Raw genomic sequence first — 17,641 nt, forward strand, 5'->3', positions numbered from 1 at the left:
ATTAAATAGCTATTACTACTGTGAGCTAAAAACAGAGCGACATAATTAGGATGAGTAACATGTATCCATGTCAAAAAATATGAAAGAGAGTTGTACTTGCTTTAAATTAGGTTCCTTAAATTAGGTATAATAAAATTCAGAGTGAATACACCAGCCAATCTATAGGTATTTGTGTAGACAAAACTGGATCCTTCAAGTACCCGTTATATGAGATACCACAAAAACACTTGCATGCATATCAATCTGCTGCACTGTCATAATACAATGAATAAAAATAAAAAAATGTAAATAATTCCATTAAAATTTAGCACTCTCAGCTTCTCAATAACAGTTTCTAAAAAATCTGCGTGCTATCTCAAAATATAAGGTGAATAATGACTCATTAACAAAAATAAAACACAGATGGAGACATGGTTAAAATAAATTGATCTTTTACATAAAGCAATCTATTTGTATTTCAAATATTCTCATATGCAACAACCTAAAGTATTAACTAAAGTGAGGCTAAGTAAATTGAGTCTTGAACTGATTTATATAAATTCCCTTCTAGCTGGACAGGTCTATTATCTCCTTTTTAGTACTTATCCCTGATTTAGTCTCTGTTGCTTTTCAAGCTCTCCTATAAAATAATTTTCAAATGTTAGCTTTTAAAAAAATTTTTAATGAATATGAGTTCAATTGCAAATTACTGTCTAAATAAGCAACTGAAAGCCCATGGAGCATTTCTAAAATTTAAGAACAAACCTGTTTACAAAGCACATGGTATTTTCTGAAACTGTTACCACTCAAACTTTTGTCAAAACCCAAAATTATATCTATGACAGGTTCATTACCAGGCATGAGTCACTAAGAACAACCATTCTTCAAGAAACTCCTCACACAGTCTGGTATCCTTAATATTAACTGCACAACTGCACAGAAAAGTCACCATCCAAGGGAGGCTGCAATATGATTTTCACAAGTTTTACTTCAGTGACAGCTTCTAAGCAGGAAACACCTCTCCTCCACACCTCTGGTTGTGCTCCAAAAGCCACACAGTCCTGCAGTGTGGCACAGCTGGACAGCAAAGGCAGGCAGGTGGGCAGAGTGAACACAGGAAGGCCACGCTACAAAAAATCAATGACGGAGGCTGTGGTTCCACAGACATTTCTGACAGCCTACTTAGAGGCTTCCTGGATGATGAAGTTCCATTCTTTGCTCCCACAGGCGACTGTCATACAATAGCATTCATAAACAGACCCAATTTTAGATTAATTAGAAACAGAAAGGGCAAAGAAACCAATTTGGAAGCTGTTCACTAACAATTAGAAAAATCGCTTTCTGATTTCTAGCCTGGGTTTGCTCATAACCGGCTTATACCCTTCTGTTCTTGTGCTAGCATTAACCTTTCGCTTAAATAGCTGTAAACTTGCCAATATTTACTCCCATGCTCTATTCGTACACGGCAGCAACATCTGCTCTTAGCTTCCAACCTACCAAGCTGAGCCACACTTGTTTGGTCTCATCTCACACATCCTCAGCACCTTCCCTCCCAGGACTGCCCTGGTATTCCCTCTGCCACTTCTATTCTCTGATGTTTGCAATAGTTCCCATCTTCTACAAATCCTTTGCTGTTTTCCTGCATGTCATATTAGAAGTATTATGGACACAAAGGCAGAAGAGACCTACTACTGCCCACCTGGTCTGCCACAGTGTAGCACACAGTATAAAGCACCGTGCAATTAATAATTTTACTAATTTCTCATTTGCCAGGCAGTAATTCTTTCTTTCATAACTATTTCTACAGCCCCACTAGTGAGGGCAGACTGAATGAGCTCAGAACAGCCCTTCCTTCTCTCTCTCTGATCCAATGCATAAGTGTAGCTTAAACAGGATCCTCCTGTTTTGAACAGGATACTCCCTTAGGCCAGAGAGTAACGCCACTGCTCACCTGGGTACCTGCAAGCCTGAAGGCACAAGCCACCCTGTACAGCAAGAGCCACCCTGTACAGAAAGAGACTCACTGCCTAGAGCACCCCAGTAAATTAGCACTCGGGTTTATCTTAGCCCTTCCAGCATCTGGTACCTGCATGCTTCAGTAACAGATGAAAATCTCAAGCTACATTTGGGATTTTACCCCAGCTTTATGCCTAAATTATCTTTGGTTTTACAGCACATAAAGGATAAAGCTGTCAAAGTGCTCAGGAAATTCTTCCCGCAGAACAGATATCGATGCCCTGATGTTCCCAAGCGCCTTTCAGCAGAGGATGTATGTTACAAAACCAGCTCACAAGCTGCCAGGAAAGGCTGCAGGCCTTCTCTTACAGATTCAAAAGCCAAGGAGAGAAGAACTGGTCCCATCTTACCACTTACAGGTTTCAAATTAAACGAATGTGGAACCACTAAAAAGCCCTTTCGAAAGTGCCAGTGATTAACCATCAAAGCAACGGAAATGAACCCACAGTATGATCCAGATCTGGCTCATCTGATCAGTCCTTCACAATGTCACAAAACTGTCCAGACTCTAAATATGAGCAGACAGCATGCAGCATGTGTGTGTCCACAATATGGCTTAAAAAATACCATTTGAATGCCAAGAAATGAGTCTGGATACAAAGAAAATTCTTGTAATCACCTGTCAAGAACTAGTCCTAGTAGGTAGCATTTATTTGCTGCATCACAAGACCTTCAAGTGGCTTGAATTCTATGCAGAAAATAAATATGCTACTCTGTTTCTGGCTGACACACCTGAAGGACAGGCACTCAGAGGGACCTGGACAAGCTCAAGGAGTGGGTCCATGGGAATTTCATAAGACCAAGTGCAAGGTGCTGCACTTGGGTCAGGGCAACCCCTGGTACCAACACAGGCTGGGGGATGAACAGATCAAGAGCAGCCCTGCTGGGAAGGACTTGGGGTGCTGGTGGGTGAGAGGCTGGACATGACCCAGCCATGTGCACTCACAGCCCAGAAACCAATCCTGTCCTGGGCTGCATCCAAAGCAGGGCGGGCAGCAGGTGAGGGAGGGGATTCTGCCCCTCTGCTCTGTTCTGGTGAGACCCACTTGGAGCACTGCATCCAGCTCTGGGGTCCCCAGCACCAGAAGGACAAGGACCTGTTGGAATAGTCTGGGGAGGGCCACCAAGATGATCAGAGGGCTGGAGTACCTGTCCTACAAGGAAAGGCTGAGAAAATCGGGATTGTTCAGCCTGGAGAAGAGAAGGTTTAGGCTTAGGTTAAGTACCTGAAGGGAGCCTACAAGGTTTCAGTACCTGAAGGGAGGCTACAAGGAAGATGGAGAGAGACTTTCTACAGGGGTATGTAGTGACAGGACAAGGAGTAGTGGTTTTAAACTGAAGAGAGTAGGTTTAGGTTAGATATTAGGAAGAATTTCTTTACTGTGAGGGTGGTGAGGTACTGGAACAGGTTACCTATAGAAACTGTGGATGCCCCACCCCTGAAGTGTTCAAGGCCAGATTAGATGGGGCTTTGAGCAAAAGGGTCTAGTGAAAGGTGTCTCTTCCCACAGCAAGGGGGTTGGAATGAGATGATCTTTAAGATATCTTCCAATCTAAGCCATCTTATGATTCTATCATTCTGTTTTGCATACTACATAGCACCATCCAGAACTGGAGTACTGCTGTCTTCAAGCATTATATTAAGTATTATTAACAGCTTTTTGACTTATAAGTGCCACTTTTACAATGGGGAGGAAAAAATGAAACATCTTAGTTCTGGATGCACAGTACTAGAAGATTCCAGTTACAATCACCTTTACATGACTCCAAAAATTAGCTCAGAATCATGAAAGGCAACCCTGCCCTACATCTAAACAAGTTGTATAACCATGCAGCTTGGAAAACAACAAACAAGAAAAGCAACACTGGAAGAAAAAATTGTCATGTACTAACACCCTTTTACTGCCTTTTTCTATGAAGTTTTGTTGTTTTTCAGAGCATTTGCTAACTTTGCATGAATAGTTAATGCTTCATTTATGATGCTCTCAGTCAGAGCTGGTTAGCTCATCTTTTCCCCAACGCTTGTGCTTTGTAAGCTGAAGCCCACTGCTATCTCTCTGGTGCAGCATTTCTTGTACAGATTGCTTCAGTAATACGCAGCACTGGGAAATATCCCCTCCTCCCACACAGATCCTTAAAAATAAGAGTGTGAAGTCTGGCTCTCCCAACAGCCAACACTATTTTTAAGGGCTGCGTATGTGGCAGGTAGGAGTCCCCCCACCCACCTCTCCCATTGCACCCCTATTCTGAGCAGAGGCAACTGACTTACTCCACTGCCAAATGAAATTCTCTCAATTTTTACCGACGAGCACCATGCACGAGCGTCATGTCAAGGAGTTCAGGACACCACAGATTTCTGTGCCCCATTCCAAATACGATACAACCTCTTCCATCAGACCACACTGTTGTAATTCTATCTGCCATTATACCCCCAAAGCAAGGTGCAAAGAAGGGAGTTTTGCATGAGGTGGCAACAGTTGTCTCAGCTCCATCATCTTTAGTGTTCTTCTACAGCGTCTGATATACACTGATTAGAGGACTTGGTCCACTCTTCAAACATATCTGGGTTCCATTTTTACTGAAAGAGTCACTACTGCATCAAGTCCTGAGAAAAGACAACCACCTGATCAAGAAGGTCTTTGTTAGAGTCTTAGTACAAATGTGAATGCGTGCTGGGCAGCATCACACAAGGGAGAAGAGCCTACTGCAGTTCATCCTGGTTAAAAGGGATGAACTATGCGCACAAAGACTGTTCTTTCAGCCTCCAACACTCAAGTCGCTTCTGGAGGAAGCCACCACAGAAATTGCTGTGACCAGATTGCCTAAGAAAAATGTTGGTAGAGAAAAAAAAGGTACATAGTCTAATAAGAAATCTAAGAATTGTACAAGATGCGGGTCATTTATTCACATCACCAACCCACTGCTGCCAACTACATCTTGCTGTCTGGCCAGCAGTTACACTTCCATGGAGAAGAAGGAAGGTGACTAAAATTCCTTTTCCTTCAGAAAACACCAACTTGTCAGATTCAAAATCTGCTTTACAGGACGATGATTTTGAATGAGAACACTTTTCTGGTCTAAGATGCCCAAACAGGTGAGGGAGTGCAAGGAAGAAGCATTCTGTGGAGGAGTGTTACAGCTTAGCAGTCAATGCACTTTTCTAAATTGTGAGAAACGCAGGCTAAAATCTCAGTATTGCTCAGTTTAGATCAAGAACAAGAGTCTTATTCCTCCATTATTCTAAACATATCTAGCTTAAAAAAGCTAATAGGTATAATGGCAGTCTATTCACAACCACCCCAGTACTAGCATTATGACCTTACAGGTCAGAGAAGAGAAGCAGAGCTCAGCCAAACTGGATTACTCGAACATAACATGCAGTACTAGCACAAAATACAGAGATGCATCTGATGGTGGAACACTCTGTGTTCATAAACTATACCCCAGATGTTGCACAAACATGTTCCCTTTCTTTTTAAGGAAATCAATGGAATAAACTTTTGAAGAAAATTAAATTACACTTGGATTCCCACTCAAAGGCTTCAAAAGAATTTTGACTTACAGATGTGTAGAGTTTATGATACCAAACAGAGAACAAAAACTCCCTTGAGTTTGGGGTTTTTCTAACCAGTAACAGGAAGATAGGAAGGAACTTTGTTGTCACTGGAGGGGAGAGATGTCCTGTGTGTCTGGGAATACAAATCATCAACACCAAAACTGGTTTTTATCAGAGATGAACTGAAGTTGAGAGTCAGCATACTGGTATGTCCAGAGAAGGTTGCAGAAAATCCTATAAGCAACTGAACAGGCTCCTACCTGCTGTGATCATTATAAAAAGCATTTCTCACCAGCACACTGCTCCACAAGAGAGCCTTTCTCTTAATTTTTAACTACTCTGAAAAGGGAAAGCCTGTTGATTTTTTCCACTGGAGATAAGGTTATCAAAAAGCTACTCAAAAATTACAACAGCAGCTAATGAAGGCACAACACTATTTTCTTGTGTGTCCATACAAATAATTATCTCTGTTGTAACATAACTGTTAACACTCATTGTAAAGCAGGTTAACGTAGGTCTCAAGGAATCTCAGAAAAGATGAATAAAGATGCATTTTATTCCCAACAGATGAGAATACGCAGGTATCTTATTTAAGACACTTGGAGAAGAGAGCAATTTGTCCTTCTCTGAGTAGAGCATGTCAGCTGAACCTTCCCTCACAGAGAGGCAACAACAGGCACAGGTTGTTCAAGCACCAGAGAATCACTCAACACAAAAAGCTGCCTTGGGAAAGCCACAGAACGCTCTGGGGAGTCTCACAAGACTTGCCACGCTGCAAACTCAGGTCAACACAGAGAACCAAGACCATGGCACCGTGAGACAGTCCCCTCTACTTTTGTACTGAAATGCTTTCTAAATAATTATTGTCATGCAATCCCTAAGAGATCTGAAAGCTGCACATGCACTTGATAGGTAAGGTATACAGAAAACATTTGGCTGCTATTGTGAGCACAGCCACCTAACACCAGACAGTGCAGTGCAGCTGGCAGTGACCCTCGGATCGTGCCTTACCAACATGATGTCTGCTCAAGTGTAGGAACAGAGAATTCATGCCCACAAGGGTATGCTACAGGTCCCCCCCACCGCTGATCCCTAGCACATTTGCCCAGCAATGCTGGTATTTTGGTGGAGGTTAAAGATAACCTTCGTACATCATCAGGTAGATAAGAATGAAGACATTTAACTGGAGATGGAGGTTTTTCTGTATGGAGAGAAGTTTCTAGTAACTCTAATGTTAGAGTCACAGTGCTTCAGTTTGCTTCTTTGCCACTGTGTGGGAGGCTTTGAAAATGCAGAGCTTACTCATCTTCACGGGACTGATAAAAAACACCTAGGCAACAAAGCTTAAGGGAAACAAAATGCCGAAAGTAAACTATTGCATGGACTGCAAAGTCCATGAGAGGTGAAAAGGGACAGTTTCTAGTCTTTTGGTGACTGGCTTAAAGCAGCCTGTCCTCCACTAGCCATCTGGGATGGTGAACAGTACGTGGTAGTACATGCAACAGTACAGAGCAGAGGGCCCGGATTCACACGCTGAGCTCATTCACATGGGGACAGGCAGATAACTTACAGTCAAGCTTGCAATCAAACCTGGCACCAGCTAGTACCCTGCTGGTCTTTTCACTAGTAGTGGAAGTCCAGAAAGGACTCTTCAGGTCACCCCACTGCTACTTAAGAAGGGAACAGGGGTGCTTTGCACCAACAACTTGCTTTGTCGAGATCGAAACAGGGCTTCACACTCCAAAATCACCAATACAATCACCCTCTCTGAACCCAGGCTTTTAAAAGTGAGACCCTGATGGTTCTTAAATACTTGCAGGTGCTTGATCAGAAGTGCCGATGTGAAGCTATGGGGTATGGGAAAATCAGACTGAGGACATGACTGGGTACCTATAAGAGCAAAGAAGAACAGCCATTGAGTTCCCCTGACTGCAGGTGATCATCATATTCCAGAAAAACAGTCACAAACTACATCTGCCATCTCAGAACGTGATCTAGTTATGTATCAATCAAAAAGAATAGATTATTGACATTTAACAGGGAAAGACAACTATTATATCAAAAATGGTATAAAATGGTATTTATTAAAAAAATGAAGAAAAATGCTCCAATTACTTTGGTTTAGAAATGAATACAAGTCAATTGATGTATTTAATCTGCTGACATAAAAGAGAAAAATTATGCATAAGATCTTTTCCCCTGTAAACGAATTCAGTATAAGTGGAGAAAATCCAAGACCCCACACCCTCTTCTAATATTTAAATATACTTGAAAGAATTGGTAAGAGAAGCAATTTGATGGTTTGACTGAATTTTCGTTCTTCTCCAGTCTGCCAATTCTTCTGTTATACAAAAGTCAGATTCAAATTTGTATAATTTTAAAAGTCACGCAGCCATGTCCCTAGCTGGAGGCTATTTCAGCTACAGAGGGCTGTAAGTTGAAGATGCAATAGTTACGTGTTTGTTCTTCTCCTGGAAAAGAAGCTCCCCCTGAGGGACTGCAGCAGACGAGCTATCAATTAATCCCTCTTTGTAGACAAAGTTCTTAGTGTGAAGGTGAGGAGTATTGAGTCATCCCTTGCGGGGCTGAAAACCCTAGTTGATTCTGGCATAATTAAGTTTCCTCTTCACAGAGAAAGAGAACAAGAAAAACAGCAGAAGTGAGGAACAAAACATGCAGGCTACAACAAAGCTTTTTTAACATGCACAGTTACAAATTTCTCTGCCATTTTATAACTGTCAAGTCTTAATTAAAATACTACATTTCTCTGACTCATGGTCAGGATGTAGGATGCATGTACATTATTCACATGAATATTAATCTCTTTCCAGGTAGGAGGCTGAATTGCTCAGGGGATTTATAATCACATCACATATGGAAACTTCTTGGTGTGTCTTCTTTTTTTTTTTGTTTTCTTTCAAATTTCAGCCAGACCATTAACGATTAAAAGTCATAAGAGCCACTTCAGTAGTCTATGTGAGAAGAACGCAGCCATTCAGATCTGTGAGCTGGAGCTCCATGTGTAGTCATGAAATGATATGGCACATTGAGTAAGAGGAACACAGAAATGTTCTGGAGGCATCACTTTGAACATTAAGGACATAACTACCTGTTCTAACACGCAGGAACAAAAAAGGATAGTCCTCTTGAAAGCTTCTAAGTAATGACAGAAAATGGAAAGATGTTAATAGGGTGACCAGACAAATGTAATCTTTTACCAACAGATACCAACAGAGTTTCCTGGTTAAACTATCATCATCGAAGCAATCCTGATCCTTATCTGTAAGCCTGTATTTGTGTTACTGAGCTCATGAGAAAAAGGCTTTAAGGACCAGGGAGTTCAGGAAGCTGTTAACAAATAAAGAAACAGCATTAACAGACAGAAATCACAAGCTGTCCCAGTGAAGAGGAGGGAAAGGACTTATTGAGAAACCTGTTCCTCTCCTAGGAGGGCTTGAACTCTCTTCTTAAGGAAGTTTTTAAGGACAAGAAAGATTGCACAGGAAAGAAATCAAAAGGCTAAAGCACAAAATTAAACACTTAGCAGTGAGCACACAATATGACAAATAAAGGATGGATGGAACTCACAGGAAGAAAAAGCTATCATCAGGTGGCATTACGAAGGCTGGACCATTTGAAGCCTTAATTGCTTCAGGTCTTCACTGAGAGAGGCAAGTGCAGTCAGGTAGCTGACAAAATTAGTACTGGTTTGTTGGGGTTTTTTAAAGGAAAGAAGTTTAGAAAGTTATAATAAACAGGCTGCAGTAAAGGAAAACAAACTGAAAGAAATAACTGCCTTATCTGCTTGTTGAGTCAGCTGGCCCTGATAAATCTTCATCCCCAGGTTCTAGGTTGCAACACTGACAATCAGTAAGCACTAAGAACTCAAAGATTTCAAACAGGCAAAGCACGTATTTACACTTGTAAAAAAAAATAAAGTAGTGATTAAAAATAGTAAGAGGAGAATTTGGATAATTCTGAAAGCAGCAACTTGACATACACAGACACACCAATTTCCTGGAGAACAAATAATCAAATTATTTATATTCTAGAACACAAAAAGGAGAGAAATAACTGTGAGCAGAGTTTCATCAAGAGTAGAACTGTGTCAAATGCACTTAACTTCCTTCTATGACAAGGTAAATTAGTCTAAGAGGTAGAGAAAGAATAGAAGTTTTGTATCCTGAGATCTGGATGAAGCTGTTAAAAGAGATGCAAACACACTGGGAAAAAAAATTATACTCATGGCTGCCAAGCTCAAAGAATGTATCAAGCAAGGTCCCTCAGGCAACTCTGGTAGTACACAGCCTGGCAGCTTGAGTACCACACAGTTTTGCCTCATACAACTTGAATGATTTGTTCACGTAAAAGAAGAGGAAGAGATAGACAGCAAAGTGCTTAAGAAATGAAAAAAAAACCAGTTCTATTAAGAAGAAATGCATAGCCATATTCAGCTGTAATCCAACGTAAATACAGGCTAGGGAACAACTGACAAAGCCCTTTTTCAGAAGGAACCTCAGCTTTGGAAAGCATAAAAGGGTAACTATGCATCAGTGATAGCATGCTTTTTTTGTCACCATCATAGTAGGACAGCTGATATCCTGGGGTATCAGGATCACAGACAGGAGAGCAAAGTCTTTGTTGCTCTGTAGTGCACCTGAACAGGCTCTCAGCTGGGTTTACACATTCAGTTTTGGACACTGTGTTTCAGGAAAACCAAAGAAAGGAGTAAGAGGGAGAAGAAAAAAAAGACAGGCTGATTAAAAGAGTGCCTAAAGATCCTGGCAAGAAAAGGCTAAAGAAAAAGGGTCATCTAGTGAACATGAGCAGAGTGAGTGTGGTTTTGTCTTGGTTTTGCAGCAGCCCTCTACTATTCCAGAATTCCTTGTCCTAATCATGAGAAATGGCACAGGAGAGACCTAGAGCAGAAGTTAGGAAAAGTCTTTAGACAGTAAAGGCAGCTAAGCCCTGGAGCAGCTCCTGGAAAACTCCATTTCCCACATTTTTTGTTCTAAGGGAATTCTGGATGAATAGCTTTCAGTGGTGGTCAAGGCAAAGCAAATAACGACATTTTGCTATCATAACTAAACTACTGTTTCAGTAACAGTCATCCTAAAGCATGTCTTCTTTCCAATTCAGCAGAATCACAAAATGGTTCTGAACCACCTCAAGGACCTTCTACTCTCTCAGAAAAAGAGACATCCAGGGAGAGGTGTTGTTGAACCTCTTGTTCCTTCTAGTATGGCTGTGCACCTGTTTTCCATAAGGTACAGAACTAAATTGTTTTGCTTGCATAGTCTGCAAAATCACAGCAAAATCCTTCTTCTTAATATACTAATGGTGCTTAAATTTCACTTTGCATGTCATTCTGACAGTTGTGATCCAAATCCTTTCTGCTAAGAAGTGAAGTAATTGTTAAATGGAAAAGCATTTACAATCCAGATAAGCCTAAGGAAAAACTATTTTGCCTCCCCAGACGCAAAACAACAACAACAACTGCTTTCTTGAAAATTTGCAACAAATCCAGAAGAGAAAGAAAAGTCCTGATAGTGACAGATACTGTAAAATAATTTCTTATAAAAACAAAATAAGGCATCTCTAGAAGAAAGTAGAATTTCTAGATGAAATATATTAACTCTGCACTTAGGGTAATAGGCAAAAGTGTATCATCTACAGAACATGAGCACCATATGTTATCTTTCTGTGGGCATAGAGATGGATGAAAGCATAAGACTTTTTTTTAAAAAACCCAACTTTTTGGTTCGTAAGCAATGTTTTCTAAAACAAGAGTGTTTATTCTGTTATAGAAAATGTCACAACCTTTTCCTTTTGACTTCCCAAATCAAGACTATTTATTTTTAAATCTTAGTTCCACGAGATGGAAATACCAAGACTTATTATACACCCACTTTCAATTAGTATATATAAAAATATTTGATGTAAAGTTTCCCAAGGAACATTTTCACATGAAAAATAATACAGATTACTCCTACTAAGCTAAAAAGCTATCCTCAAGCTGCCTTGAGAAAAAGTCTTCATTTCAAGCAGTTTGATACAAACCATTTAGCCCCAGACATTATCATTTCAAATTATTATTTACAGATCCAGAGCTAATTTCTCTGCTTCTGCATATTTTCTGATTTTCATCTCTAGTTCCATACGACGATGTTAAATATGTTTGGTTGAATTAGACAGCTCTAAGATCATCAGAACATGCTGCAGTTCCATACATTTCATTAAATTTTTGACTGCAAAACATCAACACTGTAAGAGGTATCTTACAATGAAGAAGAAATGAAATCGCAGTAGCTCAGGAACAAGCAAAGCAATACTCCATCCTACCTCTTGAAGCTGCAGTCGAACTTTGCTAATTGCTCTAATCCAGTGGGCTCTTGCTGGAGGAAATGGTGGTGGCTCGTTGTCACCATGGTAGCTTAAAAGCAAGAAACAGAAAATCACTATATGAAAAACACTCACCTGTAGCATTAAAGACTCAACTACATGGTGCAATCACAGCTTCAGCTCTGGAAGTTGAAGGAACCAACAGGCTCCAGTCAACACACCCCTGCACATGCTCTGGGAAGTGAGAGGCTAAAGGTTTCCTTATATACAGGAATTGTCTTGGAAATTGATGAGCTGAAAGATATAAGCTGTATACAATCCAGACCCAGGAGCAAGATGATGTCTGAGAGAACATAAGGAAAGCTGCCCAAGGCACATGACCAAGCCAGTGCAACACACTGGTATCATAATTACACACACAAAGAGGCAGATGGTGCCTGTTGCAAGTTCCTTCTAACCACTGCCCTTTCCTACTCACCCCTACTGCTACAAATTTACAGCCCCTCTTCAGTGGAAACACTAGCAATAGGGCTCAGCCTTGTTTTCGGCTTGTTCACTGAACCTTTGTCACTCCACCCTTTCCCACAGCTTTTCAAGAGGGAATGTGCATCTGTCAGCAAGCTCCACTTCAGCTCCCCACAGCACATGTTGCACTCCCTAACCTCATGGTACCTTGGGCTTTTGGTTGCATTCCTGCTTTTGTATGTTGCTGAGGTGTAAATCGCCAAAACAAACATCTTTTCCTGCCTGCAAAGCACCCACTCCACACTGTTGACAATACTAAACAACCCCATAGCTGAAAGCATCACATATCCATGCCACACATCTAGCTCAGGTGCAACTCTAAGGACCAATGTTCAGAGCTCAGTTCCATGCATACTCCATGGAGACAGGAGAGCATTGCCAGAGAGTGGAGAGAAAGGGCGCCAGTGATGTAGGAGCATCCAAGTTAGATGCTTAAATTAGCTTGAAACAGCCTATGTGAATAACCTTCCCTGTGAACAAATATAGGCCAGCCATTCTGGGACAAGACTCCTGCTGCTCTGTAAGGAGAAGAGGAAAGTGAGTCAGAGTTTAAAAACAGTTTAACACTTTCTCTAGTCTTGTTTTCCTTTTTTCATCTTTAGTGTAAGGCTTGCCTACACATGAACTCTTGTGGTTAATTCTACCATACAAGCACAGTGACACCAGCTGTACCCTCCAAAGGGCAGAGACAGGCAGACATCTTTCCATGGATCTAACTGAACCAGATAAAAGCAATCCCTCATACTTATTAAAGTATAACCTTATCCACACTAGGGTCTGCAATGACTTGATTACCTCAAGGAAAAATGTCACTCCCAAATTTAAGCAGTGGAATTTGAAATTCCTCTAAAACCTGTACAAAACCCAGTACACTACTCCCCCAAACTTAGCCAAAATACTTTTGAAGTCTGTTTTCAATACTGTACAAGGACAAAAAAAGCTACAACAGTGAGTCAGATCAACATGTCTATTCATACTGTAATTCTACAACCTACAACTACATAAACACTAATGGTGGTAGTCTACTACAGAAGAACTGAACTAGTGAAGCTCTAACCATGACAACATGGATTTCTTGGTTGCATAAACCTGATCCCACGTGAGCAATGGAAGCAGCTATTTTTGGGCCAGGGTACATTCATCAAACCAGAAACAGGAAATACAGCAAATGAGCTTCAAGGCACTAGCTGGTGTTCCTCTTCACATACACTGCAAACATAGCTTAACCTAGCCAATGTCACATAAATAAATGTTCCTGCACAATAGATGTTTCACAGGTCAGCAACATCAACTTGGTTGTCAGAGAAGGCTGCAAGAACAATGTGCACAATTCGCCCCAGGAAATAGCAAATTAGAAGAACCCTCTTTGAACTAATTGAAAATAACTAATTGAAATTCACCTACCTCATTTGGGCTTCTGCATCAACATCCTTGGGCTTCTCAAGTTCCAGAGGTAACTTAGCTGCAGGATGGTCTGCCTGCTTTTCCTCTGCCTTGCAGAGCTTCTCCTCCTCTCCTTTGCCATGAGGCTCCTCTTGCTCCCTGAGCCAAGCCTGACCATCCTTCTGGTAGCTGCCCGAACTGTGGTAGGAATGATTCGACTGCCTTTCCTGGTGATCATCATCTTGCTCAGAGCCATGGGCACTTTCATGGGAATGTTCCAGCTCACTTAGGTGAGAGCTTTCCTGGCTGACATTGCAAGAGGAGCCATATCTACTACTGCCAACAGGACTATGAGAGAATAAGAAAGCCCATCAGAAAAAATAATGGATTGGAAAAACACAAAACAATGTGCACATTCAACAAACTGAGCAGAACACTAAATATTACTGAAAACATATGTGTTATGGAGTCAAACATATTTAACTACTATGCTCTTATGATTATTATCTGGACTTATGAACCTCAAAACTTTGGTAGGCAGTAGAAATGCTTCATACACAGTCTGCCAGCATATAGACCATATATGGTTTATATATATATGTATATATGCATATGCATATGTATACTTTTATATATATACTTATATATGGTCTATACATATATATACCTTGGTCTTTCCTGCACCAAATACTATTTCACCTTACATCAGCAAGAAACTGCCAGTGAAGATATTCTAATAATCAGACAAGATTAATGGAATCATAGCAATTCAGAGTGAAAGTGTTTCTGTCTTCTGTGGTTTTGCTGCAGCCAGGGTCTTTATCATGACCATTTAAGCTGATTATTATTATTAAAAAATACAGTTAAAGTTAACTTTATTTTTATATATTGCAAGTTTATGATAAAATACATTGCAGTCAAGATTAAGATTGTCAAGACTCTCAACTTAAAACCTTTCACAAAAGTGGAGCAATTTTTCAAATGAAAGCCACATGTCTCTCTCTAATAGAGCTCTCTCAATAACTTGTTTTATATAAAAAAAACCAGAGCCACAGGGGTGTGATCTCTCTGATTCAAGACACCACTTTCAGGACTGAATTCCTAAAATCCTCAAACAAAATACAGCAGATGGAAATTTCTCATGCAGTCAGGAAAACTATGGCCAAGAATAAAGCAGCATTCATATTTCTCTCTTGTAGTCTTTGGAGAATTTGAAACCAGATAGGAAGTTTATGAGTGCAGAGTTGCAGCTGTGTGATCAGAGGAACAAGTTTCCCTTATATCACACAGAAATATGTAAGTTTAATGAGTCTCTGTTTTGATTTTTGAAGGTGATTGTAACTTAACGCAGAGGACTTAATACAGCCTCATGAAATACCGATACCTTCCTCTAGTGGTTTTCATAACTGCATGAAATAACCTTCTCACAGATTTTAGGAAAAGCGAGCATTAGAATACCTTCACTGATATCTCTGATAATGTTTTAATATATTCGGTAATATGAAATGAACCGAAGTAGTTCTATAATGCATCATCAGTAAGTTAAATTTCTCTCTAAAAGCCTTTATCTTGCATTTTGAAAACAAAATGCTCCTTCCTACCAGTACTTTCTACCCACTGTTAGTTTTTTTCTTGGCAAATACAATATTATTATCACTAAACAAGAAAGCAAAGTGAATCATATGCAGCAGAATTAACACACAAATACTTCTGAGAGGCTATTGAAATCAGCACTAGAAGCATTTCATTCAGTGGCACACAGTATAAGAACATAGGAAATTCAATTACACTTGCAGAAGAAAAGTGGAAAAAGGCGAGAAAATGGTCTAAGGGCTTGTACATAACTGCAACTGCAGTTTGCCATAACCTCTGTGACAAACACTGACAACAGACAGGGAATGGGACTGAGCTACAAACATCAGACACCAAGGCCATCATCTACTGCTGCAGTGTTGCATTATAAATGGTCAAAACCCATTTATTATGCCTCATTTGTAACTAGCCTTTTCTCATTCTGTTGTTCCACGCTCTGCAGATCTGCAGTCAGTGTGTTAGGATGAAGCACTGCTCCATCAGGAGCAGAATCAAGCCCAGTTTCTCCCAGTTCAAGCTTCTCTGTCACATGCTCTTCTGCCTGATCGTCCTTCTGCAGTTCACCTGAAATCACGTTCTGCTGATCTTCTGACTCTTTACCAAACTTCTCTCCCAGCTCTTTGCTGGATGTATCATCAACAGTGCTTGCACCAGATGGCTCTTTGGAAAGTTCATTGTCTACAGTGTCAGGCTGCTTTGAAGACAACTTTACTTCTATATTTGCATCTGTCGGTTGATCTGAAACTGCAGATTTTGAGTTTTCATCTGAACTGACTGTTCCTAACACCTTGTCATCTGGTTTTGACAAAGCCTGTGGTGGCACATTTGGTTCCTTTTTGGCAGAGGTCTCCCTGATGTCTTTTTGCCAGGGAAAGGAGAAATCTAGCTTTTTCCCAAATACTGCTCCTTGGGCACTCTCTGGCTTACTCACCTTTTCTTCACTACCTCCTTCAAACAGAGATGAAGAAAGCTTCTTAAAACTGGACATGAGGCCCTGATCTGTTCCTGCTTTATTAACAGAGGGTGGCTGCTGAGAGAAGAACGACCCAAATGGCTTTCCACTATCAGAAGATGACATAAAGCTGAATTTTGGCAAACTGGGTATGTTTGGTATCTCAAAGACATTTTTACTACTATTTGTATCTGGAGGGACATTATCCTGTTTCTTCAAGTCAGATTTGGAAGCAATTCCTTCTGCAGGCACTTCATCAATTGCTAAATGTTTCTCCTCTTTGGCAGTTTGCTGTTTTACTTCACTTGTCTTATCTTCATTTGGCTGAAGCTGATGAACACTGGGCTCATCAGCTGGAGCTGTGGGTTCTCTATCATTGCTACTGATCAAGTCCTGCTGATCAACACCAGCATTGGCCTGATCCCCTGTAACAGCAGCCTCTGATTCAAGTGTAGCACTCTTGTCTAACTGGGAAAGGTTTGTGCCTGCCTCACTAGCTGGGGCTTCCATTTCAAGTGCAGGCTCATTAGTAGAGTCAGAGGGAAGGACGTCAATGGCTGCCTTGTCTGCAGGAGCAGCTTGTTCCTCTGCTACATGTGAAGACCCCGTATCTAGTAGGGAAGTACCTACATCAGTCTGGTCAGTGGCCTCAGCCTGCACTGTATCAACTGCATCCCTGAGATCAGACTGGTATGGCTGAGTATCTACCACCTCAGAGGGTTGTGCTTCCTTATCGAGCTGCAGAACCTCAGGGGCTTGTTCCTCACTACAGACTCCCGTTTCTGGCATGATCCTCAAAGGTTCCTCTTTACAGGTTTCCAAGTTCTGTTTTGACTCAGCTTCTGTTTTCATAGGAGACTCATTTGTGGAGTTTTCTTCTGCTGAAACAGGTAATACATCCTTCTTCACAGAGCTTGAGACGTCTCTTTTAGACTCTCTGGTTGCATCTGTATTTTCTGTCTCCTTAGAGTCTTTTGCTGGAACAGACCCAGTGACATCTTTCACACTACTGCTTTGAGGTTTAGGGGTGGATTTTGGAGGCATCTCTTTTGGAGGCATCTCTTTTGGAGGTTCTTTTGGAGGTTCTTTTGGACCTTTGAAGATGCCAAAGAGATCATTTGTGAAAGCTGGTGCTGGGGCACTTGGGAGGGAGGAGAAACCAAAGAAAGAAGAGCTTCTCTTCTGTGCAGGAGGAGGTGCAGTAGCTTGAGGTTGTGAAAAGAAACCAGAAAATGTTTTAGGTGGTTTCATTTTTGTCATGAAACTTGAAAACATTTCAACTGAAGAATCCAGAA

General features: G+C 40.9%; 1 protein-coding gene across 2 annotated transcripts in view; it reads right to left on the minus strand.

The window, feature by feature from the left end:
* The window catches only part of UNC13B (unc-13 homolog B), a 208,235-nt gene that overhangs the window by 116,724 nt on the left and 73,870 nt on the right, over positions 1-17,641 (minus strand). For both annotated transcript variants that reach the window (XM_051804592.1, XM_051804591.1), the window contains 2 exons: positions 13,823-14,149; positions 11,894-11,984 (listed from right to left, as the gene is read on the minus strand). In XM_051804592.1, the coding sequence (XP_051660552.1) occupies positions 11,894-11,984; positions 13,823-14,149 (418 nt within the window). The remainder of the gene's footprint in view (positions 1-11,893; positions 11,985-13,822; positions 14,150-17,641) is intronic.

The sequence above is a fragment of the Manacus candei genome, unplaced genomic scaffold, assembly GCF_025592945.1.
Source record: "Manacus candei isolate 608988 ecotype Guabito, Panama unplaced genomic scaffold, ASM2559294v1 h1tg000061l, whole genome shotgun sequence".
Taxonomy (NCBI): domain Eukaryota; kingdom Metazoa; phylum Chordata; class Aves; order Passeriformes; family Pipridae; genus Manacus; species Manacus candei.